Here is a 21,631-nt window from a genome sequence, read left to right as displayed (position 1 = left end):
CCATTTTTCAAAATAATGAGTTTATCCCCTATCATCCTACAAAGGCCACTGAGGTTTTGGTTTATTTGTTTTTAGTGTCATGAACTGGTGATTTAAAATATTTGTTCCCATTGAAGTCATAGGTCTTACTGTTGCTTAAATGTTCTCATCTTTGGCCAGTTGGGAGCTTTTCAAGTTGGTACCTTTTGACATGACCTCAATAGTCTTTGATAGTTTCCTTGCTTTTTGTTATGAAAAAGATATTCCTGGCTAATCTTGTGTATCTCTTGTCCCATACCTAGCACTGACCAGCCTCTGCAGGGAGCCCTGGTTCTTCTTAGCGGGAAGCCGTATTTGCACATCATGATGTGGGTGTTGTCACTGGCTTTTGAGTCATCTCTTCCTGCTGTTGATAACTCTGGTGGGTGTTTTCTTTTCTCCCAGGAGTCCATGAAGAATATCAGCTGCCGTATTATGACCTGGTCCCCTCTGACCCTTCCATTGAGGAGATGAGGAAGGTCGTATGCGACCAGAAGCTCCGCCCCAACATCCCCAACTGGTGGCAGAGTTATGAGGTAGGAAGCTCCCCTCTCTTCCTGTGGCTTTTCTATCCGCTTGATTTCTCTCTCTTAGAAAAGGGTTTCCCGACAGTGGGGCCAACCCAGGGCTACCCCTTCGGCGTGTCAGTTATTATATAGTATTACATGCTAATATATTAAATACTAAGCCCTCGTCCGGGGCACGGTACGGTCCCCTTTGAAACTGACAGCCTAGAAGAAGAAAAGGCTTGGTTCCAGGACATAGATAAGAGACAAAACAAAGACTGAGTGGGAGCCGTTAGACCTCTCCAACTAGAAAAATGGCCCTGGAGCCACAGGGTGAGCTGAGCTTCGTGGAGGAGTTAAGAAGAGGCATCCACGAAGGGTGTAGGAGGATAAGGGGGTGGGACCCAGTGAGAAGATGTGTCTGTGAGGGAAGCGGCCGTTCTAAAAACTAGGAAGCAAGGAGGGTGTAGAGAATTTGGATTTGGGAGCAATGGCAGATGAAGTGGGGAGAGGATGACATTCGATGGAAATAATAGAAATGAGGACAAATGTGTGATCTAGACTCCTAATACACATGGAGTTGTGGGGTCGTAGAGTCTGGGGGCACACAGTTTGCTTAGCTAGTGCTCTTGGGCCTCCTTTTCACTCGTGGCTCTGCTTTAAGGCGTGTAACCACTAGAGGGCAGGTCTGCATTGAAGAACAGAATGACTTAGCGCATATTTTAGTAAGGCCTCCTCTTTGCATAACAGAGCAGCATTTTCCAAAATGCTCCTTGGAACCCTCAGGGTTTACTTACTTCAGAGGGTGAGGGAAGCAGAAAGAGCTGGTCGTTAGCTGCCCCTGGCCCACTCCCTCTTCAGGCAGGGCTGTGTGTGTGCTGGGACTCTGCTTGGGAAAACTGGGCCCACTGCTGAAAGGAGTCTGGAAAACACTGGCCTGAGGCAGCAGTCAGGAGACTCCACCTGTAGCCCTCCACGGGTGACCTTCCAGACCCAGCCCTTGGCCGCCTGCGGTGGCCGCCCGTGTCATCCAGGCCCTGGCCGTGAGCTTCTGCCTCTGGCAAGACTGCATTTCAGGGGCTACTGCCTCCTCCTCCTCCTCCTCCTCCACTCAGTCTCTGCATATGAACGTGGGGTCACAGCTGGGGGATGTCCCTGCTGTGCCAGGTTCATATGCTACTTTAAAAAAAACAATCATAAACGTGGATACTCAAACCTTCCAGAAATGATTTTCAGATCCCAGGCTGTTGCAGGTATTTCTCTCAAGATCACTCAGACGCGGGGGAGTGGCTGGCGGCGCTTGCAGAGAAGGTCCCCTTCCCCAGGCTGTCCCTTAAGGAAGGGAGAGCCCAGGGCGGGAGGGGAGCTTGCAGGCATTTCCCTGCGGTCAGAAGGAGGGCGGGTGGGGGAGATGCGGCTTCAGTGGGGCAGGGGCAGGCTCAGTGACGCCGGGTCTCCGTGCAGGCGCTGCGGGTGATGGGGAAGATGATGCGGGAGTGCTGGTACGCCAACGGCGCGGCCCGCCTGACCGCGCTGCGCATCAAGAAGACGCTGTCCCAGCTCAGCGTGCAGGAGGACGTGAAGATCTAGCTGCCCCTCCCACACGCCGCTGGGCAGCGGGACCTACAGCCGAGCTGCCGTGCTGAGCGTCCGATGGAGGCCTACCTCTCGTTTCTGCCCAGCCCTCTGTGGCCAGGAGCCTGGCCCGCAAGAGGGACAGAGCCCGGGAGACCCGCTCACTCCCACGTTGGGTTTGAGACACAGACACCTTTTATATTTACCTCCTAGTGGCACGGAGCCTTTGAGAGCGAATGGTGTGGAGAACTCAGTGCCACAACCCGGACCGGCTGTGGTGGGAAGTCCCACAAAGCCCGGTGCACCTGGCGCGGAGCCTGGCGCGGTGGCAGGCGGCCTGGGAGGGCCGGGGAGGAGGGAGCGTGGCCCGTGCTGGGCAGCACCGAGGGCTGTCCCCCGGAACCAGCCCCAGCGCCACGAGGCGGCCGGGGAGCCAGGAGGGCGGCCCCTCCCGGCAGCTCCAGGCCTCACGCTCCCCTCGGCCGTGGGGACACCTGGAGGGACGGCCGGCGCCCGTCTGTCCAGCCACGTGTGCATGTGCCGAGGTGCGTCCCCTGTTGTGCCTGGTCTGTGCCACGCCCTTACACGTGTGTGTGTATGTGTGTGTCTGTAGGTGCGCACTTACCTGCTTGAGCTTTCTGTGCATGTGCAGGTCAGGGGTGTGGTCGTCATGCCGTGTCTGCGTGCTGGTGCCTCTGTTCAGTAGTGAGCAGCGTCTAGTTTCCCTGGTGCCCCGCGGGGGCCTCCCCACCCCCCTTCCAGAACCCCCCCCCCCCCCCCACGCCACGGTGGTCATCTCTCCCCCAGCCTGCCGTGTCACCTGGCCCTCCTTCTCCATTTCAGACTGTGGAACCAAAGCTGGCCCAGTTGTCCCTGGCAGACGAGGCTTTTGGGTCCAGATGTGGGGGGGGGGTGGGATGGGCAGGGAAGGAGCCTTGGTGGAAGTCTGCGGTGCTGTGGTCAGCGGCCACCACGGGAAACGAGGCAGCCAGAGGGCGTTGGCCTCAGCCGCAGAGAGGAGGAGCTGAGGAATTTGAAGCCCAGATCTTGGGACTCAGATTGGAATGTCACATCTGTCTTTCATATCCCAGATTCTGGAAACAGCAGTGTATATTTTTGGTGGTGGTGGGTTTAGGGTGGGGAAGGGAAGGTGGGGACGAGGAGTGGGGAGGGAGCCTGGGGCGGGAGGGAGGCATCTGCATGGGTCTCTTACTGGATTATCTGATCACGGTGGAGGGAAGATGTGAGACTTGCATCCACCTCAGGGGCTTTACTAAAGGGAACAGCCCGAGCTGAACCTGTTATTTAACCTGAGTGTAGTATTTAACGATGTCTAGAAGCACGGTTGTGGGTGGTGGTTTGGTCAGCATATCTTAGGTATATAATAACTTTGAAGCCATAACTTAACTGGAGTGGTTTGGTTTTCTTTTCTTTCTTTTCTTTCTTTTTTTTTTTTTTTAATTTTATTGGGAGGGTCTGGATTTTAGCTTTTTTTAAATATTGTTTTAAGTTTTTATAAAAGGAAAACCATCTCTATGTGATGATTACCTCTCAATCTATTTGTTTTTAAGGAAATCCTTATAAAAACAACCACAAAAAAATGCTTCAGTCAAACGCTCACAGCTCGATCACACTGGAAATGTCTGTCCTTATACCTGAGCCTACTCCCCCCACTCAGCAGCAAGACTTCGTCTGCCCTGGGGGTTGGTCTCACTTGCATTTTGCCTCCCCTCCCAGTTCCACAGGTGGGCTTTGCAGTGAGGCCCTAGGCTTTTGTGTGTTGTCCAGCAGGTTGCACCTTCTCCTCCAGGCATTCACTCTGCAGACAATTCATGCGGGGCCTGCTGGGTGCCGGGCACTGGGAAATGCGGCTGTGAACAGACAGGCGTGGGTCCTGCTCTTGGAGCACTGACGACGGGACTGATTCAAGTTAGTGGGTGCCTGTTTTGAGACCAGGAGTTTTGTAGTTGTTTCTGAGCCTTTTGAGCCTGAAGTGATTGCTCTTATATAAGACCGCTAAGGAGTGAGGATGCCCCCCTGTCCCTCACCAAAGAGACCGGAGGTGGGCAGTGAGACCCCCGATCACTGCATTCACCCGGAGCCCCCTTCCTGCCCCCAGGGGAGGCGCAGTATGTGTGCAAGCTCAGAGCACCCCTGCCTCCAGCCCAGCGATTCTCTGCCAAAGCGTGTGGAGGAGGGGGAGAGCCCTCCCGCCACTGCCATCGGTCTCCCCAGTGCCCTGGCCTTCCTATTTATTTTCCTGGTGTATCGCTTCTTTCCTTGCGTTAGAGATCGTCCCCTAACCCTTTGGGCCGCTTTACTGGCTACTGACTAATTTCCCTCAAATACCAATTGTGTCATTAGGGGGACTTTCTTTCTCCACACCTGCTGACGCCCCAGCTGTCCGCCCGGCAGCAGAACTTGGCGGGTTATAGGAGATGACAGAACTCAGGCTCCTCTCGCCCCACCCCAACCAGCTTCTCGGATCTGCCAACACTCCTGACCCAGGGACTCCCAAGCCACTAGCCCACTCCCCCGGTGGCCCTGCTGTCCTCACCACACACTCCTCCTCCTCCTCCTCCACCTCCAGGGAAGACTGAGCAGTTTCGGGGGGAAGCTTCCAGCCCCACCGCCGCCACCCTTAACCCAAGAGTTACAAGTTAGAGAGCTGGGGAGAAACTGAAGCCGTGGTTTTGGCCCCCTGAGGCTAACCCTGGTCCATAGGGCTACCTGCACCTCTGGGTTCTGGATTCGCAGACCAAGTCCAAGCCCGTTCTTACGTCGCCATCAAGGCCCCCGAACGGCATTCTCGGTACTTCTGTTTGTTTTTGTACATTTTATTAGAATGGACTGTAAAATAGCCACTTAGACACTTTACCTCTTCAGTATGCAAATGTAAATAAGTTGTAATATAGGAAATCTTTTGTTTTAATATAAGAATGAGCCTGTCCAATTTCTGCTGTACATTATTAAAGTTTTATTCACAGAGCTTTTCTGGTGCGTGTGTTTTACATCCGTGGACTGGCCGCCCAGCCCTCGTCAGGGGAGTTGGGCAGGTGCTCTCAGGTCGCGTCTCTCCCCACCACTTGCTGGGGTATGACGTTAACACCAGCTGCGGCAGGTCATGTCAGAAGAGGACCCCATCAGAACATCCGACATCCGCGGTCTTCCTGAGGCTGCTCCTCTTTGCTTCTTGGAGGGAAGGCCTGGCGTGTGAGAGGGAGCGGAGGACAAACTCAGCACCTTTTCTGGGGCTTTGTGTTTGTCTTTATCTTGTAGCATTTTTCTCTTTATATAAAAGAGGATCTTGGTCCTGGTAAGTTGCAAACCACCTAGTCTCGAAGACAGCCTGGGTCGTCCTTAGTTTTAGCTTCCCCTCTCCTGACTTGGAGTATAAATGTGAATGTGGGGATGGTTAGGCAACTTTGAGATGGGAGTCTTGCAATGGTTACTCTGGGATTTTCAGTGTGTGGGTGGCTGTGAATGTCTTTATATCTCTAGGCTGAGGAACTCGAGAGCACATCCTAGAATCATAGACTCTCAAGTTGAGATGGGACTCCAGAGGTCCGGCACCCATCAGGCATTGGACTCCCCCACAGCATCCATGCCGAGTGGTGTGGGTCCCGTGCTGTAACATTCAGGGCCACAGCCTCCACCTGCAGGCCATCTGCTCAGTGAACAGCTCTTCCTTACATAGAACTGGGAAACCGCCCTGTGACTTCTCTCCAAGATGGTTCAGAGCACTTATCCTCTCTTCCATATAAGGTCCCTTAAAATACTTGAAGGCAGCTGTTATGCTACTATGAATCTGGCAAAGCTTAGAGTTTCTTCAGTTAATATTAGCAAATACTTATTAAAAAGTTACCGTGTGGGACTTCGCTGGTGGTCCAGTGGTTAAGACTGTTTTCACTGCAGGGGGCGTGGGTTCGATCCCCAGTTGGGTAACAGGTTCTAGATGCTGTGTGGCACGGCCAGGAAAAAAACAACAACAACTTACTGTGCTACACAGTGTGCCAAAATTGGCTTTACATACATGAACTGCTTTCATCCTCAAAACAATGTATGAGATTGGGTTAGGAGACTGAGGGTTAGAGAAGACAAATAAATTGCCCACGTAGCTCACAAGGGTGGGAAAGACCTTGGGTCCAGGATGTCTGACCAGAGACTGCAGCCCTTCAACCTCTGCACATCCTGCCTCCATGGTGGCATGTGCTTCCCTGGGAACCTGGCTCAAGCCTGGGGCCATGGGGGGCACATGACAGCCCACCTAGGCATTGACTGGCAGCACAGACTAGAACGAGAATCCCACACTCTGCTTGACACCTTCAGGTCACATCCCAGGACTGTATCTGATGTCTTGGGTTGAGTAAATCCAGCCCCCTTCTTCTGTCCTGTATGTGAGAAGTTGGTATTTTGAACTTCAGTGTAAGACCTTACATGCCTTATATGTTTACCCTGTTAAATTTTACCATAGAACCTGCCCATTGCTCCAGCCTGTCAATATTTTAAAATTCTGATTGTCACCCATTGTCCTCCCACCTGAGATTGCTGGGCTGGAGAAAATCAAGCAACCTACCTCTAGAAGTTGCCTTTGCGTTTGGCATATATCCCAGTAACCCAGATTAGCTGCTAATTAAATTGTCCTTGCACCCCGGCCATAATTCTTTTATGGACAAAGATAACAGCAGAAGCCCAAGTACCTTGCTGAAGTGGCCAGGTATTCTTGTGGCTGCTGCATCTCTTTGATCTGTCTATCAGAAGGAAAGGTGAAGTGGCTTGTAGTGGATCTCACCCCAGTTCAAAAGCCAGTCAGTAATCAAGCATCTTGCCGAGCAGATACCTAAAATTCACTAGGCTATGGATTGCAGGTTCAACCTTTCTGTTTTGAAAATCAGAAGGGCAACATCCTGGGCCCTCTTCATGTGCCCTTGAAGGTTACTGACAACATTTCACCTTTCGAAGGCCCACGACACATGAGGCCTGAACTCATTTGAATGGTGTATCACTGGGGGTTTTGTCTCACACATTTTAAATTTCTGTCTCCCCCCGGCCCCGGCCATGTTTTCTGATCTACAGTCTGGAGAACGTGCTTGCTGAGTACAACCGAAACACAATGAGGGGTAGAGAAGTAGAGTTCAAGAGTCATGCCAGAACATAGGAGGAATGCATAATGAAGGTGGGGGAAAGGGAGGGAAAGCTTTGGATCAAGACGGGAATGGTTTGTTAGGGTTCACAAGAGAAATGAAACTAATGCGAGGGGTAGATAGATGAGAGATAGATGATAGAGAGATAGATGATAGATAGATGATAGATGATAGGTAATTTAAAGGAATTGACTCACACAGTCGTGGGGCTGGCAAGTCTGAAATCCACAGGGCAGGCTGACAGGCTAGAGACCCAGGGAAGAATGGATGTTGCAGTCTTGAGTCTGGAGGCAAAATTACTTCTTTCTCAGGGGACCTCAGTCTTTTAAGCCCTTCAACTGATTAGATGAAGCCCATCCACACTGTGGAGGGTAAGCTGCTTTACTCCACGTCTGCTGATTTAAATGTTAATCACATATAAACATACCTTCATGGTAACATCCACACTAGTCTTTGATCAAACCCCTGGCACATACCCTGAAGTGCTGGGCATCCCATGGCCAGAAAGGATGGGATTTAAGGAATATGGCACATAGCTCTGGATCCACCTGGGAGTGCTCCTTGGAGGCCAAGGATGGGGGATAATGGGACAGGAAGGTTTTAAGGAACAATAGGATGGACTGGGCTCTAACTAGATTCTTATTAAATAATAAGCACGTGTTCAGCAGCTTTAGTGTATAAAGCAGTAGGCAGAATACAAGAGTGCACAATCTGTGGCCCCTGCCCTTTGAGATGGAGAGGATTTGTACAGAGAACAGGAGGGCAGGTTTTAGCAGGTCCCATTACGGAGCCAGACGTACTGTGTCATGGAAGCACAGGTGAGGTGCCTAGGGAAAGCCAGCCCTCCAGGGGCTTCCTGCCTGGTGGAATGGACTACCTAACAGGTCCATAGGTCCAATAGGTCCAAGGGAGTAAGGTAAGTGCCATGATGGGGTAGACTGGCAATGCTCTGGAAACACAGGACAGACAGGAAGATGGGGTCAAGAGCGGTGACATCTATTTAGGGGTAGGCACGGGCCTGCTGACTGGGGAGGGGTGAGATTTGATCAAAAAGAGTGTGTCGCCATTCGAGAACCACAGGTGTTCCGTATGGCTAGAGCAAGGGAGCTGGGGTACGCAAAGGAAATCTTTTAGAGCCATCCTGTGCTAAGCCATCAAGACTGTATCCTGAGGGCTACCAATACCATCACTTCCGGTGACAATTACCTCAGACTGCTAATCTCCATAATCTTTCCTCTTGAGTCTCGACCTGAATTCTTCTCGACAGCATGCTTCTGTGGAGCTGTCCCATGAATGAACACCTCTTTGTCATTGCTGATGTAGGGATTGATGCGTTTTGAGCAGGGGAGTGATGTGATCTTATTTGCGTTGAGGGAAGAACACAGTGCTGACTTGAAAAGGTAACTGCCAAGGTGGTAGAGCAGGAAAAGCTGGAGGACAGGGAGAGACAGTGGGCAGTGCAGAGGTCAGGGGCGTGGTCAGATGTGGACAGTGAGGAGGAGCCGACTTCAGTTTGGAGTCCAGGGGAGAATCTCAGCCTGGTGTACAATGCTGTCCCCGGGGAGAAGGAACCAGGGATGGACCACCAGAGCAGCTGTGCTTGCCAAGAAGGAGGAGATCTGGGGAGTCTGGGGCCCTAAAAGCTGTCATTTTCTGTCCTAGCTATCTGTACCTATCTGAAATGACGCAGAGTAAAATAATACATGCCCTCGGTCCTAGACGTGGTATGTGGATACTGTACGGAAAACGAGAGAGCTGACCCTTTCTCCCTTCTGCCAGTCTAACCTGTTCAAGCCTGAGATACCTTGCCATCCCACCTAGGAAGCAAGATGGTCCCTGGCCTCTGACTGGAACTAGACTCAGAAGCCACCCTATCCAACACAAATAAACTGCCAAACTGCTGTATCCGCTTGGTCCTGCTCCCAGACCCCTCAGAATGAGCTCTTTGGGCTGAGATGGGTCCACCTCCCCGCCCCCACTGCTGGGCTCCCCTGGGTCCCAGTGCCACACACAGACACTAGCCCATGGAAACAGTTGGGCAATAGGAGTCATTAAGGAAAACAACCACTCCCTGCCTGGTCAGCTGCCCACCAGCTGCCCAGGCCTCCCTCTGCATCCTACAACTGAGGCCCAGCCCTTCATTCCTACCCAGACAGCCAGCTCAGTCCCAGGCCCCCGCCCTCCCACCTCCCACTCAGAAGCAGTGGCAATACCCAGAGAGGAGCCCCAGTGGATGGGTCAGCCCCCAGTCCTTGGACGAAATGACTATGAGAGAGCCTTGACATTGACTCGGATGCCAGAGGGGCCTGGGCTTCTGGAGCTCTTGCCCCGAGTGCCCCGACCTCCTGATGGGAGCCTGGAGCTTGAGCAGGTGGGCGAGGACAGGACTCAGGGGACGGTTGACTGTTAAGTATCTGAGCAAGGGCTTGTCTCAAAGCGAAGGGGTCTCACCTAGGCCTTGTCCGTTACCTGAGCCCCCGCTGTCTGTGCCCCCACTACAGGGCAAGCCCTGCCTATCCTGAGAGCTAGGAGCTAGGGTGGCTGGAGCCGGAGGAAGCGAAGCCTGGAGAGTTCATTCTGAAAGCCTGGGACTTGCTCAGGAATAAGGTACAGATTGAGTGCAGATGTCTGTGGAGCCAGAGCGGTGGGGCTTTTGCAGGAAGGTTTCCGGGGGGAGAAGAACAGAGCGGGAGGTGTCCTAATATGAGGCTGCAGGAGGCGTGCAGCATGTTCCCCCCTCCCCGCCCCCACCAGCCTTAAGGAGCTGCAGAAGATGGGATGAGGAGAGCAGATGCTAGACCAGAGACTCAGCCTCGGGAGGAAGTCGTGGAGGGTTGGAAAAGGCAAAGCTTTAGGGGCCTGGTGTACTGTCTGGCGGGTGCAAGTTCCTGCACAGAGGAAGTCCACCAGCTGTCTGCCCTGTCCCTGAGCAGTGTCACCTGCAGCAGAGCAGCACCGGCTTAGATCGAAAACACAACTTCCTAACAGGGGTGAAACTCCAGAACTCGGTGACCAAAGTGCAGCTTGGTGTCTCAGCTGAACACAGACCCTCTCAGGCGGGCGAGCAGCTCTGGGGGTGGTCCTGAAACCCAGCTGGGATTCTAGGTGGGGGTCTAGCAGCACCCAAACAGCCCTTCCGGGTCTGACGCGAAGATTTTCCGAGAGACTCACCGCCACCAGAGGGCACCACCACCTCACAGTGTGGCCTCCTGGGCTCCCCATCACCTCCCTGGAGAAACTGGGCGGATTGGGAGGAGGAAGCAGGCACGGATCTCTAAGCTATCGGGGGAGCGACCAGCAGCTGAGTTGAATAGTCTCCAGAGTCAGAAGAGCTGGGCTCTAGTGGGCTCCAGTGCCTGCTCTGCCCTCGTCTTTCCCTCCCTGGTTGGCTTCAATTCCCCTCCTCCGCTGAATGAGGGCTTGGACCACTTGGTGTCCTTTCCAGACTACAAGGCTCTTTTCGGCTCTGAAGTTCTAGGACTTGAGGAAATCATGCCACGAACAGGACAGAAATCACTTCTCCTGGGCCCACTTTTACTCTGGGGTTCTCCAGGGCGCCCTGCCTGGCAGCAGGCGGGAGCTTGAGTGGGCGTCACTTCTCTGCTGCTGTTCTCTCACTTGGAGGCGAGGAGGCAGACTGGCCTGGATACTGACAGGAAGTCTCTGTCTCCACGTCAGTCTGAAGGAGGAATGTCTCAACAGGGCTGGCAGACACAGGTGCTGTGACGCCCGTGGTATCTGCTCCTCCAGGTTTCAGGCAAGGAAGCGTCCCTTAGGTAACCCTCTGGGATAGGTGGCGTGGTGGTACGGAAGAGCTTACAGGATGCCCTTTGGAGGGTCCCTTCAGGCATAAGCACAGAGGGAGGAGAACAGAAACCATTGCCTCTGCTGCCTTTGCTCGCCTCCCCACCCCCACCCCCACCGCAGATGCCGTCTGTCAGGAGCAGGCAGCAGACGGTCCAGGGGTCCATCTGTGCTAATGCTTCACAATAGAGTCCCGTGTTTCCCCACCAACGCCCCCTCGGCCCCTCAGCTGATGGCCACTTGGTGGTGCCAAGGGGGAAGGTGGGAGGAGGGAGAAGAAGGCACTAAGGGAGCTAGCACTTGGCTCCTGACAGTCCCCAGTCCACCCCCCTGCCCCCCAGCCGACAAGCATCCTGCCATCTGGACTTGTGTAATCACGGCGGGGTGGGGCGGCAGCGCCCCCTCCCACCCACACCTCCCGTAGGGGCTGGGGCCCTAGGGGCCTGGGGGTGGGGACGAGACAGACCGAGTCAAGGAACCTGGGGAGCAAGGAGACGGAGACAGACCTGTGGACTGAGAAAGACAGGAGACGGAAAGCTTTTCCTGCCCTCCCCAGGTTGATGGGCCACTAGCCCCGCTGTCCTCTGCATGCCATGCAACTAACACACTCTCTACCTAACCAAGAGCCTCTGTAACCTGGCCTGGAACAGAGCTTCCACATAGGGTGAATGGAGAACAGCAGAAGACAGCATCACATAGTGGTTAGATTGCAGCCTCCGCAGCAAGGCTGCCCAGGTTTGAATCAGCTCTGCCGCTGAGTGATCTAAAGCAAATTACTTACCCTCTCTGGGCCTCAGATGCCTCCTCTGTAAGGGATGATAATGGTATCTACTTCATAGGGTTGTTATGAAGACCAAATGTGTTCATTCACGGATGTAAAAGAATACACAGAACAGTGTGCACAGCACATGGTAAGTGCTCAATAAATACCAGCTATAAAGGCATAACGCAGATTTGGGAACACTGGAGGAGGACAGTGCATTCCTGGTTTCTGTCCAGGGGCAGGAGTTGGGATGTGGAGCCCCCCAGCTTGTGATGCTGACGCTCTGTGGTGGCTGGCCACTCTTCAGACGCCAGACCTGACCTTCCACTTCCTCTTCTCACTTCTTATTCGGGTACCACTGATGACAGAGACTTCAGCTGGGCCATTCCCACCTCTCCCATGGCCTGGTAGCCACAGGCAACACAATGAGGGCGGGAGTGGCGGTAGGGGGGGATGGTCCCCACGAAGAAAGTTCAGAGAATGGCTGAGGACCATCCCCCAACCCTGAGCACCCACTCAGTGCAGTCACATCCCTGCCATGAGTCAACCCCATCTGTCTGCTGGGAAAAGGATACCTGAGCGCCAACATCAGGAGATGAGGAAAGGTTTATCCAGGAGGGACCACTCCTGATCCTCTGAGGGGACAGGCCAGAATTAAGTCTACTGCTTTCTGGGTTTCCCCCCTCCCATTCCCCTTGACATGGGAGGGAGAGGCAGCCTCTTTCAACTCTTCGGGGACAGCTGTGTAAAGGGGAAGTCCTGGACCCTTTCACTCCCCAGAGGCTTTCTGCACAGTCAGTTCAGGGCCATCTCTTCCCTCCCATCAGGAACCTCACCCTTCCCCCTGCCTCCCTCTCCTCGTTTAAAGTCTCCTGCAGCCCCCTGGGTCTCCTACAATCTTACTCTGGGCCTCCAAACCCTCTCCTAAGGACTCCTCACTGTCGCTCCACCGCCAGACTCCTTGAATCTCCAAAGACATCCATCCCTAAATTTTCAAATCTCGCGCACAAGCCTCTTCACAGGCCCCCACCCCCCACCCCAGGTATCACGGAGACCTGTGCTCTGCCCCGGGATTCCCTGCACCCCCCTCCCCTCCGCGGCTAGCTTTTTCCCCTATTGAGCGCTCCGGCCCCGAAGAGTTTCCCCAGCCTGCGCAGGCCTCCGGAGCTGTGGGCGGGGCTCCGGGACAGCAGCCCCCCGGGGGGCGGAGCCGGCCGTGCTGGGGGGCGAGGCCCCGTGAGGCCGCTCCCCGCCCGCACCCCCAGCCCGCCCCGCTCCCCGAGCCTATAAAGGGAGGCGACACACCACCCTCCCGGCTGGCATCCCGGAGCCGCCGCCTGCCCCGCCGCGCCGAGCGAACGCCGCCTCCGAGGGGCGCCGGGCGCCGGAGCCATGACCCTCCGCCGACTCAGGAAGCTGCAGCAGAAGGAGGAGGCGGCGGCCACCCCAGACCCCGCCGCCCGGGCTCCCGACTCGGAAGCCTCTCCCGCCGCTCCGACCCCAACCCCGGCCTCGGGCCCCCCTGCTGCAGCCTCCAGCCCTGGGACCCCCGGGGACGAGCTGTACGCGGCGCTGGAGGACTATCACCCGGCAGAACTGTATCGCGCGCTCGCCGTGTCCGGGGGCACCCTGCCCCGCCGAAAGGTGCGTCCCCCGCCCCAACTCCCGCGGCCCCCGCCCACCTCGGCCCTCGGGACCCTCCAGGGGCCCTTCCTCAGGACCCCGCGCCACGCGCCGCAGCCCCCATCCGCGCCTGCCGACCCCGCACCATTCTCGGGGGGTCCCCGAGTCCTCCCCAGCCCGCTGACCTCCAGGGACACGTTCAGCTCCTTCTGGGTCCCCTGGACCCTTTGCCCAGAAGGCGCAAGCGCCCCCACCCGCGGCCCCGGCCCCACGCCGCCCCCGACCTGGGCGGCTCTCCGCTCCCCGCGCGCCGCCGCCCCGTCTCGCGGCTCTCCGTCCTGCCGCCTCCCCAGGTCCCCTGCCCCTGGCCGCGTCTGGCCTGCAGCAAGCCCCCAGCCCCGCCTCCCCGCGTCCAGGCGTCTCGAGGTCCCCGGGACGCCTCGCCCGGGCTCCTCCCGTGGGAGCAGGGAGGCCTGGGGCTGAGGTCCCGCCGGCCGCCGGGTCTAGTTGAGGGTCCGCCGGCCCTGGGTGGGGAGGCGCGCGGCGGACGCGCCGCGTGCCTTCTCGCCCGGGAAGTACGCGCGGCGTCGCCGACTCCGAGAGCTCAGCCTTCCGAGGGGACGCCCAGATTCCTGGGCTCGGGGCCTGCCGCCTTGCCCTGCGTCTGAGGTGCGGGGCGCGAGGCCACCGCTGCCTGGACGTCAGCCGCGACCGGACGCGGTGGGAGGGGTCGCAGGGCGCCCGCGGGGCAGGAAGGATGCGGGCCGCGCCCGCCCTCTGAGTCTCCCCCGCCGCCCGGCTCTTCCTCTGGCCTGAGGGGGACCCTAGCGCTCAGAAAGGGGAACTCAAGACCCAGGTTAAGGAGGGGGGCCTGGTGGCCTTTCCCGGCTCAGCCCCCCTCCTCTTCCCCTGGCCCCTGGCTCCCCCCCCCCAACACAATGAACGGCTTGTTGAGGATTTGCATTTTATGAAAATCGGGTGGAAAGACAAAGGGGTCTCTCTATGCTGCCCAGTCCTTCCTCCCTGGCCCATTTGGGAACTGTCGCCACCCTTGAGGCCAATCTTTGGTTCTGGAGAAGGAGGGCTTCCTTCTCTTCCTGGCCTTGGGGCAACCTGCCCCGGGGGGTTAACTAGGGCACCGACCAGGAAGGCCCTGGGCTGTTTGGGGCACAGGGGACAAGGGCTGGTCTGGGACTGGGCTTCTTCCAAGGATCAATAATTTACAGAGGCAGAGACACTGCTTTAGTTTCTCAAGGACCCAAAGGAGGTAGGGACCCTCAGCTCTGTCATCCCCATACCAAAAAAACCCCCCAAAATTCTCAATCTCTCTCCTTGAATATAGCAAGACTTGAGATCTAAGTTTTTTGTTTTGTTTTGTTTTGTTTTGTTTTTTGGTCCCAGAAAGCAACAAAATATGTGGCAATGTTGCGAGACCCAGGTGAAGCTGGGCACAGCTGGCCACCTGCCGCTGGAATCCATAGTTGGTCCCTAAAACAGTCTGTATTTTGAGGGAGGAGGCTTGGGCCCTCTGTCCCCTGCCTTTCCAGGCTGAGATTCTAGCCCTCCAGACCTGGACCTCTGACCACAGCTCCCCAGAGCCACTCTCCGTGGCTGAGAAATTACAAGAGCCCTGTCTGGCCTTGGGGTCTCGGGAGTGTCTTGATAGGCAAGCCCAGGGCCCCCCTGCCCTTCCCTGAATAACATCTGGGAAGAGCCCCTGCTTCAGCTTGTGGGGTCTAGGGGGCCTGAGCCACGGCAGACATGCACCCTGGGGGTGGGACTGTTCTATCTAGAGTAGTGAAACCTCCCATCCTCCAGGCTGGGAACCAGCACAGGGCGTAGAGGTTCATGCATCTGGGACCCAGGAGACTGTTGTGTCCCTACAGTCCCAGTTGTGGGGGTAAAGCTTAGGCAGAAAGCTGTGGAATGATGCTGATGGTGGCACTCTGCAGGTAGTTACCCCAGCACCAGAGCAGGTGTGGAGCTGGGGCCTGACGAAGAGGCAACAGGCAGTGAGGTGCTGGGTCTAGGGCCGGAGCCCAGGTGAGGAACCCTCAAAGGAGGGCTGTCAGCATCTGTTCCAGGACAGCTCCCTCTCACCTGCTCCTTCCTGACTCTCCTTCCCACCCAGGGCTCAGGATTTCGCTGGAAGAATCTCAGCCAGAGTCCTGAGCAGCAGCGGTGAGTCACCATCACCCCAGCCCCTGCCCGAGTCCCAAAGGGTGAGGTGCTGGGATGGGGGCAGCACGACACAGCAGGTCAGCCCAGCCAGGGGCAGGCATTCTCCCACCCTTTCAAAAGGTGCAGCGCCCTCACTAAGAATGAGGGGCAGGTGGGGGTGTGGGCTGTGTGAAGGGGGTGGCAGAGGAAGGAGGTAGGGACTTTTGAGTCATCAGGTGCTCTTCAACCCACCCCCAGTCCCTGCCAGTTACCCCTCCCTGGAGAGATCTGAATCTGGGAAGGGGGAGGCAGGAGAAGTCTTTGGGGCTCCCCAGAGCCCTCCCAGCCCAGCAAACCCCGTGGGCTCAAACCTTGGCCTAGCTATGTCTAGCTGCTTGACTCTGTCTGCCCCTGCATCCAAAATCTCAGTCCTCTGCTGGTCCCATCCTGTGTTGGCCTCTTAGGAAGAGCCTGAGGTGAGGGCAGAAGTAGGTGCTGACTCAGGCCCCACTCGGCCCGTGTTCCATCCTGATTTGGGCCTGACTTCTTCCAAAGTGGGTCAGCCGACTATGGCCTGCCGGCCAGATTGGCCTTGAGCTAAGAGTTGTTTTTATATTTCTAAAGGGTTGTAAAAGTAAAAACAAAGAACAGTATAGGACAGAGGCCATCAAATAATTTAGGCCTCGAAAAGAAAGGCTAAAGTATTTACCGTCTGACCCTTCGCAGAAAAAGTTTGCCAACGCTTCTGGAAAACCAGAGAGCGCTGGAGTAGACACAGAAGTCAGCCTGCTCCCCGCCCCAGTACACACCGAGGGGGAAAGGCCTGTGTTCAAACTAGGGAGGGGCTCAGGCTGGGGTTAGGAGTTGCTGCTCAGCACTTGGGGGCTGTGTGGGTCAGGCTGGGCACCGAGAGGCCTGGGTCTCCAGGGCCTTTCTGAGGCCGTGAGGCTTGAAGGGGCCTTTGGAGGCTGCTTTAGCTCTGCCTCTGACTGGGCGGGAAGGAAGGGGGTGGGGGTGGGCAGAGGAAGCTCTGGGCTCCCCCAGCAGGCGAGGATCTGGAGCCACTCCAGACCATTGTGTCCAGTGGGCAGGCCTTCAGTGCGGGAAGGGGCGGCCTCGAGGCTCCCCTCCCCCTAGCCCTCACATCTGGTGGGCTGGCCCCACCGCAGCTGGGAGGAGCAGCTGTGGTCTGGGCTGAGCCTCGTGACTGGCCTCTGGGGGTGGGGCCAGCCCTCTCCCCAAGGCCCTGGAGCCGAGGATGCTCCAGGCTGGGGCCGAATTTGGGGCCTCAGCTAGTCAGTAAGTAGTATTCTGGGGCTCCCTAGAAAGCTGGGAGTGTGGCTGAAAAACTTAGCTGGTCCACGGGCTCTGGGGGGGTCAGCCATTCCAGTGCCTCCCCCACCAGAGGCTGGATTGATTCTGTGTGGCTCAATGAAGCTGATTTCAGCTGCACGTGGGGAAGGGCACTCCAACAACCTGTGATGAGTGTGACTTGTCACTGGACACAGTGAGCCCTGCCTGGATGTTCCCGAGAAGACTCCAGCATCAGTGGGGGGTCGTGCTAGGGGACCACCAAGCCCCTGTTAATCCTGGCAGTTTTGATGAGATGGCCCCTGTGTCTCTTGCAGGAAAGTGCTGACTTTGGAGAAGGAGGAGAACCAGACCTTCGGCTTTGAGATCCAGGTGGGAGAAGCTGGATGCAGAGGGAGGGAGGGGTTGGTAGGCGGGTCAGAAGGATGGATGGATCCTGCCCCACCCCTGGGCTGAGGGTCCCCTTGTTTATTACAGACTTATGGCCTTCACCACCGGGAGGAGCAGCGTGTGGAGATGGTGACCTTTGTCTGCCGGGTTCATGAGTCCAGCCCTGCCCAGCTGGCTGGGCTCACACCAGGTGGGGCATGAGCCCAGGACACAGGGCTGTGGGAAGGGGGGGTGTGACTTTACTCTCAAGCATGGGGGTAAGAAATCTCTTCTGAAATCAGTTCCCCTTCCTCCTCCTATTTTGAGAGGGCCAGAAAGAAGAATGGATTGGACCCAGGCAAATCTGCCATTTACTGTGTGATCTTGAGCAGTCCCATCTGCAAATTGGGGGCAATAACATGTCCTCACATCAGTGTGGTGAGGGTATTCCCTGGGCACAGAGCCAGGGCCCGGTAAATGACAGATGTTGCTGCTGCTGTTCTCCCTCGGCCTGGCGAGCTGGCGGTCCAGCATGGGCAGGTGTTGGAGAAGAACAACTCCATTAGATCTGCTTGACACTGGGGACCAGGGCCTATCTTGTTCCCAGCCTGGCCCAATACTGGGATACCTGTGATACTTCCTCTAACAAGGAAATGGGGCCGCCAGTAGGATACCCTTCGGATTGGCCAAATCTAGAGTTCTAAGTTCCAGGAAGGGGCAGCCTGAGACTGCACAAACTGACTCCCCCCACAATCCTATCACCATTTTCTTCCCTAAGCCCTTACCTCCTTGCTCATTTGCCAGCAGCCCCTGGTAGCTAAGTGGTATATTGCAACTTCGTTGTTTCACATCCACGCTCCCTCCTAATCCCCATGGTAGCCACCGCAGGGGTCCACACCCCCTTTTCCAGATGGGAAGTGGGCCCTCGGAGATGGTAGCTCACTCTGCCTTAGGTCAGGGAACTCCGCGGCGGCCCAGGGTATCAGAAGCTGAGGCCTCTTATGCCTGGGGCCAGCGTTAGTTCCCAGCTTGGTGCTACTCACCTTGCCCCCTTCTCGTCTTGGCTGGCTCTCATGACAGCTCTGGGGGCAGCCTAGGCTTGCTGGGGGGGCTCAGCCTTTGGGGGACAGAACTTCCTGAGATTGAGGTGAGGATGTGGGTGTCTGGGGGCCTTGGCCTCCACGCTGGGGTGCCAGGCCTAGACAAGATCTCCCCAGAACAGTGAGTAGGGGGAGGGAGTCCAGGAGAATTCTGTGGCGTTTTATTGCCCCTGCCCCCTCTGGCGAAGGTAGGGGGCTAGAATTCCTCCACATGCCCCGTGACGCAGATGGTGATCCCCTCTCTGCCTGGCAGGGGACACCATCGCCAGTGTCAACGGCCTGAATGTGGAAGGCATCCGGCATCGGGAGATTGTTGACATCATTAAGGCATCCGGCAACGTTCTCAGGTATGTCCAGGTGCCGGGGTCCCTGAGCTCAGCCTCCCTCAGTGTTTCCCCACCTCGTGGGTGCACTCAGCCTTTGATTCCTCAACCTCCTCAGATTGGAAACTCTCTACGGGACATCAATTCGGAAGGCGGAACTGGAGGCTCGTCTGCAGTACCTGAAGGTAAAGCAGCCCAGATAACATCCAGCCGCCACCCTCCTCTTCCCAAGCCCCGGCCCCTGCAGGCCCCACTCTTTTTAGGGGTTGTTTATCTGCCTGAATCTCCTTTTAACCTTAAGGTTTCTTCTGTGTACTCCCTGATCCCTCAGTCTGTACCCACCTCCTGCTAGTTTCTTACTAGCTCCTGACAGTGAGGCGGGGGTGTCTCTTACAGCAAACCCTGTATGAGAAGTGGGGAGAGTACAGGTCCCTGATGGTGCAGGAGCAGCGGCTGGTGCACGGTGAGTAGAATAGGGGTGTGAAGGGCCACCTGCGCCCCTACTGATACCTCCATCCCTGCCTCCCCTTCAGAACCAGTGGGTTACCTCCCCCTCCAAAGTGAAGCAAGGTTTGCTGAGCTACTACTTTGGGTACTATGCGGCCCCGGGGTGATGCAGACGCGTTTCGAGTTTCTTTTCACGATAGTCCCCTGAAGAGAAGTACTAGATAGTACCATCTCCATTTTACAGATGGGAACACCAAGGCTCCAAGGGCTTGTCTCACATGCCTTCCGTGCCTCTTGTGTCATACGTGATCCTCACAGGACCCGAGTGTATAATCCCCGTTTTACAGACAAGAGAAGTGGGGTTCAAGGTTGTGAGCTGCCCAAGAGCCACGCAGGTGGTCAACAGGAAGGAGCTGAAGTCTCCTACCCGTGCCCTCTGACGGCCCTCCCCCGTGTCTTGCGCCCCGCCAGGCCTCGTGGTGAAGGACCCGAGCATCTACGACACGCTGGAGTCGGTGCGCTCCAGCCTGTACGGCGCGGGCCTGCTCCCGGGCTCGCTGCCCTTCGGGCCTCTGCTGGCCGCCCCCGGGGGCTCCCGCGGGGGCGCGCGGCGGGCCGGGGGCGACGCGGACGACGCCGTCTACCACACGTGCTTCTTCGGGGGCGCCGACCCGCCCGCGCCGCCGCCGCCGCCGCCGCCGCCCTCGCGCGCGCCCGGCCTGGGCCCCGCCGACGCTTCGGCCGCGGGGCCGCGGGCGGTGCTGAGCCGCAGCGCCAGCGTGCGCTGCGCGGGGCCCGGCGGCGGCGGCGGCGGGGGCGCGCCGGGCGCGCTCTGGACTGAGGCCCGCGAGCAGGCCCTGTGCGGCCCCGGCCTGCGCAAAACCAAGTACCGCAGCTTCCGCCGGCGGCTGCTCAAGTTCATCCCCGGACTCAACCGCTCCCTGGAGGAGGAGGAGAGCCAGCTGTAGGGGCGGCGGCGGGCGGGGGAAGGTATTTATTTATTTATTCTTTCCAGCCAGTGCACAGAGGGGGCGGGGGCGGGCTCCCGGCCGGGGGGACCCCAGGAGCCCAGAGCAGCGGGAGAGGGTCCTTGCCAGCCCCAGCTGGCCTGCCTGGTTCCTGGCTTGTCGACAATCTGCAGAGTGGTGAAGCCCGAGCCCCGGGCCCCTTTGCTCCCCAAAACCACAGTGGGAGGTGGGCATGGGAGAACGAGCCGAGCTCGGGGTTGGGAGAGGTTCGGGGGCCAAAGATAGGGCGTGCCATCCTACATCTGGGTCAGTAGTGCCTTGTGGGGTGTCCAGGAAAACCCCTCCTCCGGGTGGGGGGACCCTGTCCCGCGAAGCCCTCTCCTCAGCTTTACTTGCTCCCCACCCTTGGCCTTGGGGAGAAATGGCCTGCGCCCGGTCGTTCCCCCACCCTCCACACACACACACACACATAGTTCCAGTTAACCAGTGGGTTCCTGAGGGGGCCCAAGGTGCTGGTCCCTCTCCCTCCCAGCCTTGACCCCTAAGGGCTTGGCCCCTCCCAGGGGCCTGTAACTAAGTGGGGTCCTGCCGGGCAGGGGTCCTGGGTCCTCTGCCCCTTGGGGGACAGGAGTGGGCGTGTCCAGGTGGGGTGGGGCAGTACATACTGTTCCACCGTTTTGCATATTGTTGCTTCTGAACCACAAACTGTATAAAATTGACGGTTTTTTGCATCTGTGTCAGTGTGGTGACTGCCTGAGGGGGAGGATTGGGCTCAGGCAAGCTCTGACTCTACCACCCCACCCCCCAGTGTGTGCAAGCACACACACACACACACACACACACACACTAAATTTTACATCTTGTTTGCTTAGAGCCTGCAGCCAAGGAAACAGACTGGAGGATTTTAACTTACATGTATGGGCCTGAACCCGGGGCCCCACACCCTCGCATTCAGAACTTGGGCCTCTTGTTTCATGCATCTTGACCCTCCCTCCCCAAATACCACAACAGGTGGGGTCAAGGCTCCTTTAAAGTCCTTAACTATCCTTGTGGAAACAACTGCTTTGGCACCCTCTCTCCCAGGGGTCTGGGGTCTCCTGCATAGAAGACCTCAGCCATCACCCACCCAACCTGTGACAGGCTCCATCACTGGTCACCCATTGTTTCAGAACACCTCAAAGGCTTCCCGTCACTCCTTGAGTAAGATTCTAACTCCTATACAGGGATATCTGACCCCCCTGTCTGCCTCGTTTCTTTGCCTCCCCTCTCGCTCCCTGCTCTGGCCACCTCACCCATGGTACACTTCAGATGCCCTGCCCTCAAGGCCTCTGCATGTGCTCTGTCCATAGCTGGCTCCTTTGGTACTCAGCTTGGCCTCCCCAAGGCCCTCCCATCTGGTCTAAAGTACAGTCGCGCCCTCTGCTCCGACAGAGCCTTGTTTTATTTCCATTATACTACACATCCCCATCTGAAACTCTCTTGACTTGGTTTCTGCCTGGCTCCCCACCCCATTGGGATGA

The 21,631-nt window shown here is 57.0% G+C and overlaps 2 protein-coding genes across 7 annotated transcripts in view; both read left to right on the top strand.

Moving 5' to 3' along the window:
- The window catches only part of ACVR1B (activin A receptor type 1B), a 30,480-nt gene extending 28,143 nt beyond the window's left edge, over positions 1 to 2,337 (top strand). For 5 of the 6 annotated variants that reach the window (XM_057701718.1, XM_057701714.1, XM_057701715.1 and 2 more), the window contains 2 exons: positions 424 to 554; positions 1,989 to 2,274. In XM_057701718.1, coding sequence (XP_057557701.1) covers positions 424 to 554; positions 1,989 to 2,114 — 257 coding nt within the window. In that variant the 3' untranslated portion in view covers positions 2,115 to 2,274. Of the gene's footprint in view, positions 1 to 423; positions 555 to 1,988 lie in introns of all 6 variants that reach the window. The other variant, XM_057701712.1, reaches the window with a different exon arrangement.
- A 10,793-nt stretch (positions 2,338 to 13,130) lies between these two features.
- Positions 13,131 to 20,844, top strand: TAMALIN (trafficking regulator and scaffold protein tamalin). The gene is made up of 8 exons (XM_057702378.1): positions 13,131 to 13,454; positions 15,565 to 15,614; positions 17,222 to 17,276; positions 17,382 to 17,484; positions 18,627 to 18,720; positions 18,815 to 18,881; positions 19,093 to 19,159; positions 19,615 to 20,844. The coding sequence occupies exons 1-8, from the start codon at positions 13,203 to 13,205 to the stop codon at positions 20,109 to 20,111; spliced, it is 1,185 nt and encodes a 394-aa protein (XP_057558361.1). The 5' UTR covers positions 13,131 to 13,202; the 3' UTR covers positions 20,112 to 20,844.
- The last annotated feature ends 787 nt before the right edge of the window (positions 20,845 to 21,631 follow it).

The sequence above is a fragment of the Hippopotamus amphibius genome, chromosome 12 (assembly GCF_030028045.1).
Source record: "Hippopotamus amphibius kiboko isolate mHipAmp2 chromosome 12, mHipAmp2.hap2, whole genome shotgun sequence".
Taxonomy (NCBI): domain Eukaryota; kingdom Metazoa; phylum Chordata; class Mammalia; order Artiodactyla; family Hippopotamidae; genus Hippopotamus; species Hippopotamus amphibius.
The sequence above is the reverse complement of the archived record's forward strand: the minus strand, read 5'-3'. Positions and strand labels throughout refer to the sequence as shown.